This window comes from Euprymna scolopes, chromosome 4 (genome assembly GCF_053919585.1).
Source record: "Euprymna scolopes isolate OS-2025 chromosome 4, ASM5391958v1, whole genome shotgun sequence".
Taxonomy (NCBI): Eukaryota; Metazoa; Mollusca; class Cephalopoda; order Sepiida; family Sepiolidae; genus Euprymna; species Euprymna scolopes.
This window is the reverse complement of record NC_136485.1, coordinates 138,797,150-138,813,136: the sequence shown is the minus strand read 5'-3', so window position 1 is coordinate 138,813,136 and position 15,987 is coordinate 138,797,150. Positions and strand designations below refer to the sequence as shown.

The 15,987-nt window shown below is 33.6% G+C and overlaps 1 protein-coding gene across 2 annotated transcripts in view; it reads right to left on the bottom strand.

Moving 5' to 3' along the window:
- LOC145269455 (coiled-coil domain-containing protein 63-like) overlaps positions 1 to 12,048 on the bottom strand; it is a 63,777-nt gene extending 51,729 nt beyond the window's left edge. Inside the window, exons 1-2 of one of the 2 annotated variants that reach the window (XM_080125144.1) lie at positions 11,930 to 12,048; positions 4,688 to 4,853 (exon numbers count right to left, since the gene is read on the bottom strand). In XM_080125144.1, coding sequence (XP_079981270.1) covers positions 4,688 to 4,848 — 161 coding nt within the window. In that variant the 5' untranslated portion in view covers positions 4,849 to 4,853; positions 11,930 to 12,048. Of the gene's footprint in view, positions 1 to 4,687; positions 4,859 to 11,929 lie in introns of both variants that reach the window. The other variant, XM_080125134.1, reaches the window with a different exon arrangement.
- Positions 12,049 to 15,987: the final 3,939 nt, after the last annotated feature.

Below are 15,987 nucleotides of genomic sequence, written 5' to 3'. Positions count from 1 at the left end.
TGGATATATACCTGAGAATCAAAAAAAGGGAAAAGAATATGCTGTTGTCATATCCCTAATAATAACTTTGGATCAAATTCAATGCAAATCTAAAAAGGTTGAAGGGAAATTGCATCATATTATGCCTCCTAAAACTCCTTAAAATACATTAAAAAAAACTGAAATTTGGGGAATCTTTATTGATTGATGTCTAATTAATATCTATTTTTTGTTATTGCTATTTCACTCCAAACAAGGCACAGTGTCACTTGGATGTAGGGGATTACTATTTGGGACACAATTTGCAGGGACATTATGTAGGGAGTTGAATAGCAATATGCCTGTTCATATTATACTAGAACTCCCGTATGTCAGGGAAGCAGGAACTCGGGAGGGAATTCCAAAGTTTAGCAGTTCAAAGGAAGAAACTATTAGAGTAGAAGGCTTTCTGAGATCTAGGAATCTCTACAGTGTAATGGTGGGATTTTGAGGTTTGTCAGGGGTATTTATGCTATTGTTAAAATTTCACAAAAATTAGAGGTATCTGAATTTTCATGAAGAGTAGCCGCTCTCTTTTTAGTTTAAGAGTGAATCCCGTACATGGAAGTTTATAAACATGCATATATACTTGCTTGTTTGTTTGCTTGTACCCGTGCATATTAGATGACGTCATCATAATATAACATTAAAGCGATCAATTACGTTACAAGGACCCCCCCCCCCCAACAAAATAAGCAAAACAAAAGGAACATCTTCAGGTTAACACCGGTTAATTTTCAATGCATGTGACATCCGTAAACAAACTCATAAGAAAACTGTTACATGATAAGGGCTGTCCCCTTTTCATGTAAGTATAAAAATAGAGAGTTTAGTTAAAATGAAAATGAAATAGCAATAGACGAAATTCGAACCTCGTAATTTAGGTTTAGAAATAGATTACGTGTGAGAATTTAAAAATGTAAAACAAACGTTTGTTTAGAATATAGATAAAATATTTCAAGAAAAGAATGTGAACTGTCAAGTTTGTTATGAAATTTTAAATTGAAAGAATGCAGCTTATAAGATAATGTTTTTAACATATTGGAAAAATAGGTTACTGAGTATAGGTTAAAATTCCTTTTGTAGAAATCGGAAAAGTTTTGGACACGTATGTCCAGAACACGTGAAAGAAAGCACATGTTTTAACATGTGTATGACGTCACGGAAAATAGAAAGTTCTAGGAATAGAGAAAAAAACTTTAGAGTTGGTCAGTCGGGGAGAAACTCGGAGAGAGACAGTCAGTCGTCTAGGAAGCGAGACGTCACTTTGAAACTAAAATGTGAAACTTTGAATTCTTGGTGAGAAAGCCACGACCGGTCGTGTGAAGAATAAACCTCATCATGTGTTTTATAAAAACGTCGTCTTGTCTTATGATTCTTACAAAAAGGTAAAGTGAAATTGTATTATATATTTGTGTTATAAAATATCTTTTCATACACATCTCGACTTCTCATATTACAATGTGAATCTACATCAGCATGTCTACACAATGTCTGAACAGTGAACACTATCCCCTTCACTCAAAGAGCTTCCCCTTCCTCAACACGTCTAAGTAATGAACATTTAATATATAAGAATAATAACATGAACAATCTCTCTAAGTCTCTTACAATAAAATGAACAATCTCTCTCTCTCTCTGAGTCTTTCAACATTCCTCTTAAACCCTCTCACCAAGATACAACAAGCTATATAATAAGACTCTTACTTTAGTCATAACATGAATAAGTATATGTAACAAAACTGCATGTTTGTTTTTTCGCTATAAAGTCAATTTTTAATATAAGGAAAGATTCATTTTAAGAAAAGGAGGAAATATAAATTAAATATTTATTTTTTTAATGTAAATTAAAATAACAGGGGAAATTAACTACTTTATGGTATAGAACATATATAATGGTCAATGAAATAGGGGAAAATTGACTTTATTATATAAACAAAATCCAATCAAATAGGAGAGTAGAAAACGTGTAGTGGATGTATTTTCAGCAGCCCCAAAACTCTCGCTTCCCCTATTTTGTCTCTCAGTCCTTATTTACAATGAGTGATGCTTCTAACAAATGGAGAAGAAAAAGCTATATACTAAGCTAGCAGTCTTTTTCCTCAGCAGTCTCTTGAGATGTTCTTATTTTCACTTCCTATTTCTAGTTTTGTGGCCTTGTCATTAATATGGTGTCTTTTTCCTGAGCAGTCTGGCCCTGTCGGTGGGGCATTAGAATACACCGACTGCCCCCCTGCATAAAGTAAAAGTCCCTCAATGGAGGTCCTGGATATGACCTTAAACTATATCCAATGGTGAAGCCCCAGCTTGTGGGCTTTGGGGAGTGTAGAGCCACCCTTTAATTACCATTGCTCCAAGGTCCACTCTGATCCAGAGTGGTAGTACCTGTTAGGGTTCCAACTATGGGTTAAATAGAAACCGACTTGAAAACAACAAATATATTCTATTAAAAATTTTTTCTTCAAAATCTTTGAATTCGGCATTAAATAACCCGAAAAGGGTTGATATGCTGTAAAACAAAAACAACCAACCAACCAACCTGAGCAGTTTCTTGAGATGTTTTTATTTTCACTTCCTATTTCTAGTTTTGTGGTCTTGTCACTAATATGGTGCTGGAGGTAAACATTTTAACTGAGCTGAAGTTATCTGTCTCATAGTCAGTGACCGAACCTAGGATTAACCACAAAAATCTCTGCTATATTGTTAATTTTATGGTAAGTGCTCATCTGAGCTCAAATCTATGGTGCCCCTTGTCAAACTTTCACAAAAGACACTTTACTAGCTATAACTACTATCAACAATTTCCTCCACTCCTTATCGGTGCCTAAATCTAAAGCAGATTCCATGAACAAAGCTTCTTTCCTAGAGCTGCCTGCCTGTGGAACACTGTTCCACTAGCCCACTTCCTTATACAATAGGGCAACATTCAAGTCCCATGTAAACAAGTTTTTTTTTAGCCTTCCTCTTAAATAATCCAAATTCTACCCAACCTACACCATTAACGATTACTACACTATCACCTTGCATTCATTAATCCATATTCTCGAGTGGCCTTCAGGCCTTGATAAGTGGTGACTCCTTTATAAAAAAAAAATGAAAGTTTTTTTTGGCAACAAAATCGGAAAAATGCATAATGCCTTGTAAATAAAGTGAGTTGTAAGAAGGTTATGTATATACATCTTCAAAACAGTTGTCCAAGTGATGGTGGAATGCTATCTAGATTGCATCATGAGAAAATCTGTTCCATGAAGCTGCAATGTGGACAGAGTAAGCAGCCTTTGACCTGTAAACCCATAATGATTAACAGTACAGTTTGTGCTTATAACCATGGTGGAACCTCAACAAACAAGCATACTAGATGAAAGATTTATAAATCCAGCAAAATTCTTCCAAGATTGTCTTAATAGATGGTGTTTAATAGATACGCTGCAATTGATTTTACTGAATGTTTGTGAGTCTCTTATAAAATAAATATAAATTGAATCAACTTATTTCAGTCATGCTGGGAATATGTTCGGCTGGGAATAGATATACCACAAGGTAAAAATACCAGGTTGAGAAACTGGCGCAGTCTATCCTTCTCTCGAAGGTAGATGGGACTCTCTTAAGCTGTGGTAGGCACCCCGTCTAGTAATGGCGTTACAATAAAAAATACTCTTGATATCCCTGGTGAAGCATCAAGTATTCAGCTACCGACAATTACACTACAAACTCATGTAGTGAGTTCAATCTCGGCTGCGGCTGCACTGTCTGGCTTGGAATACCTTCTCAGCAATCAGTCCGACAGTGACTTTGTTGCTTTCTGATTAAGGTATAGTCCTGTTAAGTTTCAGGTTGTCTTCCCTCCCAGGCTTTACTTTCCTTTTGAAAAGAGTTTAGTTCATCACTAATCGCTTGAAGTGCTTCTAACAGAAAATGTCGACGGAGCTGCTCAGTCATTTTTTGTAGGTCAGAGTGCACTAATCCTAGTGCACTTTGACCTTTTCATCTTAATACCTGACCTTGTGTTTAACTTCTTGGAGAGGTAAATAACATTTTGGCTATGACGTTTCTGAATTTTTGAGATGAGGATTGGTTATTCATATTATTTGGATTCCTGGGACTACTGTTCTCATCTTGAGTGTGATTTTCACGTTTCGGTCGATGTAACCCCCGACCTTCTTCAGGTGTATCTTGTCGAACTCGGGAATGTTTCTGTCAAACTCCATCCAAATTCCCGAGTTCGACATAAACATTCCCGAGTTCGACAAGATACACCTGAAGAAGGTCAGAGATTACATCGACCGAACGTTGTGAAAATCACATTCAAGATGAGAACAGTAGTCTAATGATTTCAAATAATATAAATAGTTGTTGATTTTATTCTCACAGCCATCTTGAGACGTTTCTTCTCTGTAAATGGAAATAGTGTTTGTTTTTTGATAAGGGGAGAGTTTCTCATGAAATATCAAAAAATTTTCCACCATCCTGGACTCTATCAACAACAAGTGAAAGATTTACTGAAAAATAAATCGACAAGTTTTTGAATAAAAATATTGCATCAATTGACTTCAATTATTTGATTTTTGCCATCACTTCTTTCACTGTTCCAATTTTTGCCCTCATTGCAAGCTGCTTTATTAAATACTTATACACTTGAATAAATTTAAAGGCGAGAAAATTCGTTTACCTGAGTTTTTGTAGACATCTTTTGGTCATTTCAGTTACGCCATTCCGATTCAACTCTGTCTTCCGATATTCCTTCTTGAGATTCTGGAGGAGTTCATTCTCCATTTGACTGTCAATGTCCGGGTCTGTGATGTCTGTCCGTGCAGAGAAGCCTCGAGGCATGTTAACTGTGCTTATTCAAAATATACAACAAAAAAAGTTAGTATAGACAAGAATTAATTTTGAATATATAAAGAAATTTTGGTATTTAAATGCACTGAGATAATTGTGTAGCAAGACTTACATGAGATGTGTGGTTAGATAAAAAACAAAATTTCACTTAAAAAAAAATTGAGTTAACATGTCAAATGAAATAACATAAGAAAGGAAGTATGTTGCAAAACGAAAGACTAATCCTCGGTTCTTGGCTTTGTGTTAGAGGACAGACATGTTTCAGAGATCTTATTCCTCACCATATGAGACATGGATCGAGTGAAAGATTAATCTATATTATATTTCTCTTAGTCTATATGCCTGTCTATCTGTTCCCCTTTTTCTCAGAAACTACTGGACCGATCTGGCTGAAATATTGTATGGACCTTTTGATATGATAAGGTGCAGCGATCTGAATATTATGGTATCTATGCAATGCAAAGTTAGGGATTAATATGAATTAGTAATTAAATTCCACTTTTTCTTGGAAACTACTGAACTGATCTTACTGAAATATTGTATGGACCTTAGGTGCAGTGAAATTAATATTATGGTATCCATTCAAGGGATTAATCAGCATTTATATTTAGTGCAAAAATGAGCAGAAATTTAACCATATTCAACCATCAATTTGGGCATAAAGCACTTATTCTAAGTCAAGCGGGCTATAACTTTGGCTCGGTTATAAAGGGCTAAAAAATTAAATTTTGTACATAATAGAAATAAATGCTGTTTGCTGTTTTGTGAACATGAGCAATTCTGAATGTTTATGAATGCAGACGCCAGACCGATGATTGGAAAAAATATCTAGCTCAGCATTTGATCACATTAAATGAATGATTAAATGTGTTTCTGTGGTTTATAAGATGGAAAAATCCAAGTTGTCCAAAAAGGGACACTCTGAATTGAAACAAAATAACAATTATCCTTTTTTAATGGCTAAAAGTCTCATATTATAAATTATGCTGAGAAAAATGTCAGGAAAAATAAATTTTAAAAAGTATATATATTAAACCCAAAACGGATAGGTGCAGTTGTTCCTATTTATTTGTCAGTGAATGAGAAATATTTTTAGACTGAGGCAGTTTCTATTTCTCTTCCAATCTAGTGCCCTTTTTAGAGGAGATGGATTTTCACCACATTAAAATCCGACCTTGTGTCTAATGCTGCTCTCGTGGGAAGGCAATACCCGCATGATAATTTTAGTTTCACTATAAAACAACAGAACATATTGACATAACCTTTATACAAAATATTTCTCGAGATGATTGAAAAAAAGATGAAACGGTGATGAACATATGATTTGGTTTGCTTCCTTTTTCATCTCTCTGTCACGTCGGAATATTATTTCTATAACTTGCATCATAAAAAATTATATGTCCACTAGTGTACACCTACGAATGTTAGGAAAAAAGTATGCTTCACCAGTGCCTGCATTCGCTATTTCTCTAGATGTATTACAAATCATGAAATTATGTCAGTAATTTAATTTTTCCTGTATATATCATTATTATCATTTCTGATGACCTAAAGGCCAAAAGAAATCACGGTTGACATTTTATTATAGAGTGGAGTATTTCTTTCTGAATTTAATTCAGGCAGCAGTGTTAGTCTGAGGTGGTTGTCTGACTTGCTATTTGTTTTGTCGCTTCCCTTCACTATTTGAAATAGTTTCGTTCCAGGTATAGAAAAAGTCACATATTTTGCTCACAAACTTTTGCATGACTGGAAGTAAGTATCGGTTAGGTTTTTTTTGTTTGATGGCATATCAACCGTTTTTGAGTTATTCAATACTGAATCCAATAATTTTGAAAAAAAGGTTTTATGCTTCAAGGTGTTTGTATTTTCAAATATTCATTCATGATGTGGGGTTTGATTGTTTTGTTTTACGGCATATCAACCCTTTCTGGGTTCAATAATTTTTTACAAAAGTTTTTATGCTTCCAGTTCAAATATTTATTCATGATGTTTGGTTTGGTTGTTTAGTAGAGAAAAATGTTTGGTTTTGTTTTATGTTTTTAACTTTGCTGAACATGATTGAGTTCTGCAAAGGGAAAAGAAAAAACTATCAATGTTTGGTGCATTTAAGTCAAGAAATTAATATCTTCAAACAGCCTGTAGTCCAGTCAAAATGTGGCTGAATCTCAAACGAATTGCTAACAAAGGTTTTTACCTTGCATGTTGGGCATGAATAACCTCTCTTTCAGATAAAAAAAAAGTTTACCACAAGTAACCTTGTCAATATGGGTCAATGGCCGTCATCTTTAAAATCAAACTGAACAATATTAAAATTTTGGGACATAAAATTCCTGACATTTCTTGACAAGTAGGTATGTCCATTATTCCTAACAATCACTGACAAAAATAAACGTTTTTCCTGACAAAAAAACCTTGAAATTAGAAATAACAAAATATTTTTTGCATGAACACCCACACGGGGTGGGGATGAGGGCCCACCTCAAGCCAGCTTGACATTTTCTTGGTGTTTTAAATTGTAATAATACCTAGCTATATACTTAATAATAAACTAACACCAGAAATTGACTAGCCATGCCATTGTTTTCATGCCTTTTTTTATATCTTATACAAATATGAATATAAAAGGTACAAAAACAGACCAAGTAGTCTTTTTTCAACGCAACAACTTTCACATTAATTCCTGACATTTAATAAAAAAAATAGGTACCAATTTGTCGAATGCTGGGGCAAGGCTCTTACATAACCACCACAGAACAAGTTTATGAACGGATCAAAGAACATTTCCTGTCAAGAACTAGTCAAAGGTAACTTCATCATCATCATAAGCAACAAATTTACAAGACCAGGTGGCAAATCAATCTTGATTCGTTGTAATTTACCATCTGAAAGTTTCCATCCTTACTCGTCAGGTTTTAGCTGGTTTCTACTTTTCCATTCCTGAATTTGGAAGTAAACTCAAAGGCTGTGGAATTTTGTACCTGCTCTTGTTGGCGGCAATGATTTGGCCTTAACATACTTTGAGCTTTTTGAAACCTTTTCCTTAAAGCACCTCAGTTGGAGATGATTGATGTTTTCATCATCATTACCATTGTACAGGCACACTAAAACCTTCTCCCCAACTTCAATAACCTCTTCTGCACTGATATCCTTGTCAAACACTTCTGCCAATTTGAGGAAGTTTTTATTGTTCATCACCTTTCGAAGTTGCCCTCCCAATTCCAATGAACACTGGATGTAGAATCATAACCCAGTAGTGCATGGATGAAAAGAATGTTGGAATAGATCACATCTCCCAAAGATTTCTCATCTCTTTGATGTTCCAGACTTTCACACTTTTTGCACTAGCCTTTGGGTGTGGTGTGAAGATGTTGTAACCATCGTATTGGCATGATAACATAGAAGGACCAATAGGCCAGTGTTATAAGTTATCAAAATGGTTTATCCTGTCTTTGCCAGTTCTAGAGCAGCCTTCCTAATTACTACATCAGCATCTCCAGATGCAATGGACTACTTTATAACCTTCAAACTCTTTCTCAGCAAGTTGATAAACAATCGTTTGTTTTGTTGATTAGCAAGGAAAACATCCTTTTTTAATTTGAACACCATTAAAGGAGTCAGTGACACATTAACACCAACAGAGCCCCCTGCTTGGAGTTAGTGAGTCGCGTCTTTAATGGATGGACCATTTTCTTACCAATCAAAAACAATGCATGTTTTTCCATATCTGCAGTATTGAGCACAGATCTCATTAAATGTGTGACCTTTTTGCCATCGGAGGCATTGAAATAGTCCTCCACCATCTAAGAAATACTGCGGATCTGAAGACTGGACATGATTGTACAGAGGAAGTCAGTTCCTATATTGCGCCTGCACTTTGACCCCTTGAAAGACAAATTTTCGGACAAAATTGATTAAAAAGCTTGCCCTATATCTAAATATACTTTATGTAAAATTTCAAATGCTTAGACCAGAAATTGGCTGAGTAATTTGATAGAGACTGCCGAGGTCAAATTTTTTTAAACTTTGATCCCAATTTTAACCTCTTAGCATTTATTGTTTTGGGCTCAAATTAAATTAAAAAGTTTGACTCATGTCCAAGTAACCTACATCTAAAATTTCAAGTGTTTAAACCCAAAATTGGAGGAGTTTGGTAGAGTTTTGAAAGGTCAAATCGTTGAACTTTGACAGCTAAATTTCTGGCCAAAAACTGATTAAAAAGATTTTCCCAAATCTCAATATCCATTGTGTCAAATCAGGAGTCTGTAGACTGAAAATTGACAGAGTAGTTTGGTAGAGAAATGTACACACACACACACATACAGACATTTTCACTTTTATAGATATATAGATAGATAGATAAAGGTTTTATTTTCTTTCGTTTGACAATCCTTCTATTACACAAAATATTATAGTAGCTTGTTTTATAGTCCACCTAAAAATAGGCTGGGTAGTCCATTAACGGAAGGAGTCTAATGTCGTTCGGGGTTATAAATCCGGGTGGGCAGAAAATAGGCCCATGGGAGAAAGTGATATTCCCATATAGCGAAAGTGTACTGCTCTTTATTGATATTTCGAAAAGTATACCAGACAGCCTTATTCGTTCGAACGACATTAGACTCCTTCCATTAATGGACTACCCAGTTTGTATCAACTTCTCTTTTCATATAATTTTCTCCATATAATTATCCACATCCACTCGAAAAACTATTTTCAATAATTGTGCTGAAAAGCAAAATAGCGTCCATTCGCAGCTGAACATTTTGCTAACTGCATTTCATTTCCTCTGATGATATGGGCCATTGTTGAAAATCCATCGATTAAGGAAATTAAAATAAGCCTTTCTATAGATTCCTTTTGTCAAGCAATAAATTCTTAAATCGAATATATGTCTCTATATGTTGTTTTTTCAGAATTTAAAATTGAACCACGAAACTTATATATTGCTCTATTCTTAAATATTGAGCTTTTCCTTTTTGGCTAGGATCTCCTTGAAAGTATTACTTCAAGTAATATCTATCAGGATTTTTCGTCTGAATTCTATCAGTGTCTTATCTCGCTTATATATATATATATATATATATATATATATATATATATATATATATATATATATATATAATTATTTTTTTACTATAATAATTAAATACCTACAGACACTAGTGTTTCATCCTTTCGGGATTCTTCAGTGCAGGGTGTCACGATTACTACCAGTCGAACGATTCGAACACCACGACACGAGACATCTCTGGCTCGATTAGCGGAGGCCGTATCCATTCGGCTACCATTAACCGTGTGAAATAGCGTTGAATTTTAAACATTTTAATTTAAATGTTCATTACGTCAGACAGACAGTGATCAAATCGTTATACGATGATCTACGCATAAGAGCTAAATTGACCGACTTTTTAATTCAACTGAAAGTGCTCAACGATAAGAAACAAATTTCTTAAAGGGGCTGTCATAATTATTTTTTTACTATAATAATTAAATACCTTCAGACACTAGTGTTTCATCCTTTCGGGATTCTTCAGTGCAGGGTGTCACGATTACTACCAGTCGAACGATTCGAACACCACGACACAAGACATCTCTGGCTCGATTAGCGGAGGCCGTATCTATATATTAGAAGAGAAGTTGCAATTACTTTTTCTTTTATTATGCCATTTTTAAAGGTAATTGCAACTTCTCTCCCAATTTTCGGATTTTGTAGTCATGTCCATATGCATTTTATTTTCTTTTAATGAATTAATAGGTGCTATTTCTTCTGAGGAGTTAATAGCAAAATAGATTGATTGATTGATATAATAATTAAATGAATGATTTTGTGCTACGAAACAGGTGCTGTCAAGAATTGTGAATATCAGCGTACTTAAAGGAATAAATTATAAGATGGTCAGCATCATGAAAATTGGAATATAGAATTTTGTGATTTATTTCTTGAACATTTTATATATATATATATATATATATATATATATATAAAATGAACACATAACTCTGTTCCTTTTATTTCTCTATTTGGTCGGAATACTATTTCCAATTATTCTCAACATATATATATATATATATATATATATATATTTACTATAATAATTATTAAATACTTACAAATACTAGTGTTTCATCCTTTTGGAATCATCAGTGCAGGGTGACCAGAAAACAAGCTTTATATATATATATATATATATATATATATATATATATATATATATATATATATATATATATATCCCATCATAACGAACATTTCTGTAAAAGTCTGAGGAAGCTACAGACGGCCAAAAAAAAAACGGCCGAGTAGCTGAAACAATAATGTAACTTAACAGAAAGATGAGGTAATAAAAATAAAACGTATATATATATATATATATATATATATATATATATATATATATATATATATATATATATATATATATATATATATATATAAGCTTGTTTCCTGGTCATTAAGCTCTTTTCTCAAAATTAGTTATTCTCCGTCAATACTCGGAACTGACTCTGAAAGTATTGAGATCCTCTCGAGACTCATTTATTACAAGTATCAGAAACATTTTTAGTACTTCTGCTGAAACGGACGGTGCTATTTTTTTTAGATAGGATGTTCAAGTTAAATTCAGTTTTTACTGTATCTTTTGTTCATTAAAATTGGTAGGTGAAAGTACAGAATAGTTAACCACCCTCCCCATGTTAAGAATGAATGTCTAAATAATTACGTTATTATTTCAGCACGGCCCATATTCTGCATAAGTACCACAAACACTTAAATAATAATAATAATGATAATAATAATAATAAAGATGGGGGAGGCATACACTCGTCAATTAAGCAATTAATGAATTACACAGTTGTTAATTAACGACACTTTCGTGAAGCATTTCCCTTAAACAAATAATTAAACAAATCGATTCCTCTTGAGGGGTTGTTGCCAAATTAGATTTTCTACTCAACAAGTAAAGACGTGTTAATTAATTAATGATCATCATCGCAACAAAATCAAACGAATTCTTACTCTAAATAAATGTTCCTTAAGCACAAGTAACGACTAAATCCATGCCATAAAAATACTTACTTATTTATGGGCGAGAAGCAAATTTCGTTATAAAAGAAAAGTGTGTGTCAATATTTTATTTTCGCCTAAACATTGCTTTGATCGCTAATAGCAACTTGGTTGTCAAGCAGATCTCATACAAGGGGAGGTAACTATGAAATCTCATTCAAGGGGAGTAACTATTAAAACTAAATGCTACGGAATTTTCATACAAAAAGATGAGTTGAAGTTTAAACGTGTTTTTTTTTTTTGTCTGTTTGTTTGCTTTTTTTTTCTTTTAATAAGAATATATCGTTCAAATCATGGGAATAAACAGGTGCTTTGGTCCACGTAAACTTTTCTTAAGTTTGCGAAAAAAAGAAACAAAAATGAATTTGCAATATTTTATTATTATTTAAAGTTCATGTATACACAAGAGAAATGTATTGAACACTTTAAAATACATTAAATCTATCGTACAGCAATATACTGAAAATAATGTCAATCTTTAAAAATAAACAAATAAAATATAAATATAAAATATGGTGTGTTGCAAGAGTTACAACTAGATGAATTGTTGTCATTACTAACCAGCAAAGCATTACCACTGTTGACCAAGATCCTATCAGACATGTATACACAGTATGACGATGTATAGAAGTGAAACTTGACCAGTGATGGTTGAAGACATGTGTTGCATGAAAAGAAATATCTGAATTATATAGTGAATCTATAATATGAGACAGGCTTAGATATGATGACTTCAGATAAAGATTAAATCTGGATAGTATAGGGAGATGTGAGCAGAACAGAAGACTTCAAATGTAATGGCCATCTTGAAAGAATAGAACCTACATCTAAAATTTTAAGTAACCTACATCTAAAATTTCAAGTATTTAGATCCAAAATTGGCAGAGGAGTTTGGTAGAGATTGCAAAGGTTAACTCTTTCAACTTTGATCCCTTGGCAGCCAAATTTTCGCCCAAACACTGATCAAAAAGCTTGCTGCATGTCTGAATACCCTTCATGTAAAATTTCAAATTTTTAGACCCAAAATTGACTGAATAGTTTACTAGAGACCGTAGAGGCCAAATCTTTTGCACTTTGACCCCTTGAAAGCAAAATTTTCGGCCAAAATTGATTAAAAAGCTTGCCCTATATCTAAATATACTTTATGTAAAATTTTAAATGTTTAGACCAGAAATTGGCTGAGTAATTTGATAGAGACTGCCGAGGTCAAATTTTTTTAAACTTTCATCCCAATTTTAACCTTTTAGCATTTATTGTTTTGGGCTCAAATTAAATTAAAAAGTTTGACTCATGTCCAAGTAACCTACATCTAAAATTTCAAGTATTTAAACCCAAAATTGGAGGAGTTTGGTAGAGTTTTGAAAGGTCAAATCGTTGAACTTTGACCCCTTGACAGCTAAATTTCTGGCCAAAAACTGATTAAAAAGATTTTCCCAAATCTTAATATCCCTTATGTCAAATCAGGAGTCTGTAGACTGAAAATTGACAGAGTAGTTTGGTAGAGAAATGTACACACACACACAATTTCACTTTTATAGATATACTAGCAGTTCAGTTTGGCTTTGCTCGGGCTCTATGTACTGTTCATAACTTGCCCTACGTGTGAATACACTTTATGTAAGATTTCAAATGTTTAGACCAAAATTTGTCTGAGTAATTTTGTAGAGACTTCAGCAGTCAATTTTTTGAAACTTTGACCCTAATTTTGACCACTTAACATTTATTATTTTGGTATCAAATCAAAATACAAAGTTTTACACATGTCCAAGTTACCTACATTTAACATTTCAAGTGTTTAGACCCAAAATTGGCGGGAGAATTTGGTAGAATCTGTTAAGGTCAACTCTTTCAACTTTGACCTTTTGGCAGCCAAATATTTCACCCCAAAACTGATTAAAATGCTTGCCACAGGTCTGAATACCCATTATGTATAAACTTGAAATGTTTACACCCAAAATTGGCTGAGTAGTTTGCTAGACACCGCAAAGATCAGATCTTTTGAACTTTGACTCCTTGGCAGCTCAAATTTTCAACCCAAACTGATTAAAAAGCTTGCCCTGTCACTGAATACCATTTATGTAAAATTTCAAATGTTTAGACCAGAAATTGGCTGGGTAATTTGGTACAGACCACAGAGGTCAATTTTTTTTTAACTTTGACCCTGATTTTGACCCCTTAATATTTATTGTCTTGGACTCAAATCAAATTAAAAAGTTTGATCCATGTTCAAGTAACCTACATTTAAAATTTCATGTGTTTAGATCCAAAATTGGCAGAGGAGTTTGATAGAGTTTTGAAAGGTCAAATCGTTGAACTTGGACCCCTTAACAGCAAAATTTCTGGCCGAATCCGATTAAAAAGATTTTCCCAAATCTCAATACTCCTTATGTCAAATCTCAAGTCTCTTGACCGAAAATTGACAGAGTTATTTGGTAGGGAAATGTACACACACACACACACACACACACACACATTTTAACTTTTATAGATATATAAACTGTGTCCATCGCTTTATTGCAGATTACAAAATAATCAATATTTCAGTAAATATAAGTTATAAAAAGCTGAAAATTACACCATCCAAGGACTGTATTAAGGTGAGATAAATCCTAAAATTTCATCAAAATTCATGTTATATTTAAAAAGTTATGTTATTTTTTTAATATTCAAGGAATTTTCACCATCCATCGCTTTATTGCAAGTCTTCTAAGATAATGTTTTAGCTCAATAAAACAATACCAAAGCATCATAAATTTATATTGAACACATTTTCTGGGGAAAATTAACAAAAACAAAGGCACATCCCGAGGGCTAAGTGTCAAACAAACGAATTATTTGTCCACATATCCCCCATGTTTTGAAATTACATTAAACAACCTTTTGTCCACCGAGGAGGTCAATTGTTTGATCTGAGATGGAGTAATGGTTCTGGCAACGTCGACTATTTTGTTCCAAAGGGCATCCTTCGAAGAAAACTGCTCTCCTCCCTCATAAACTCCTCGTTTCAATATTGACCATAGGTGTTCGATGGGGTTAAGGTCCGGAGAATGCGGTGGCCAGGACATGAGGGTTTCTCCAACAAAGCCCTGAGATCCAAGGAAGGATGTAGTTGCCCTAGCAGCATCAGATGGGGCATTGTCATCCATAAAAATAATCTCCTGGACTTGATGTTGGGGTTCTTGACGAATGTAGCTAAAGTTCGGGGATCCCTTTTTAGTTCTGTGGCTAAATTTATGATCGAGAGTCCTTCTGCTAGTCCTGCAATAATCCTCTGCTTCTCGGTAGCTGTTAAACGTCCTTTTTTTGGCATTTTATGAGACCTGCAATAAAGCGATGGACGGTGAAAATTCATTGAATATTAAAAAAATAACATAACTTTTTAAATATAACATGAATTTTGATGAAATTTTAGGATTTATCTCACCTTAATACAGTCCTTGGATGGTGTAATTTTCAGCTTTTTATAACTTATATTTACTGAAATATTGATTATTTTGTAATCTGCAATAAAGTGATGGACACAGTTTAGATAGATAGGTAGATTTATAGAAAGGTTTTATTTTCTTTCGTTTAACAATCCTTCTATTACACAAAATATTATAGTAGCTTGTTTTATAGTCCACGTAAAAATAGGCTTTTATAAATTCACCTCGTATTTATTTCCAGAAATATTTTTTTATGCAGGTTTAATCACAAATGAAAACTGAAAACACAAAAAAAACATTTTAAATTGAATACTTTATATCTGTATGTTGTGCAACTGGTCCTGACAAAAGTGTTTTCAGTACAAAAATAACCAGAGTCTCTCCAGCGTGACTTGATATTTGACCTTTTGTTGCAGTTATATTGATACTATAGTCGCCCCCAAGTATTAGGAAGTAGTAGAGAAACTTTTAACTATTTACACCCAGTGGTATAAGTCACTTGTATAAATATATTGTGGTTGCTTACAAAAACTGGAATGGAGAAAGGGATGGTGTAGCATCTTTTATCTTTAATAATTTTCAGACCCCCTCCCCTCCCGTTCAAGAAAAAAGAAATACAAAAGTGAAACCATCAAACGGAATCAA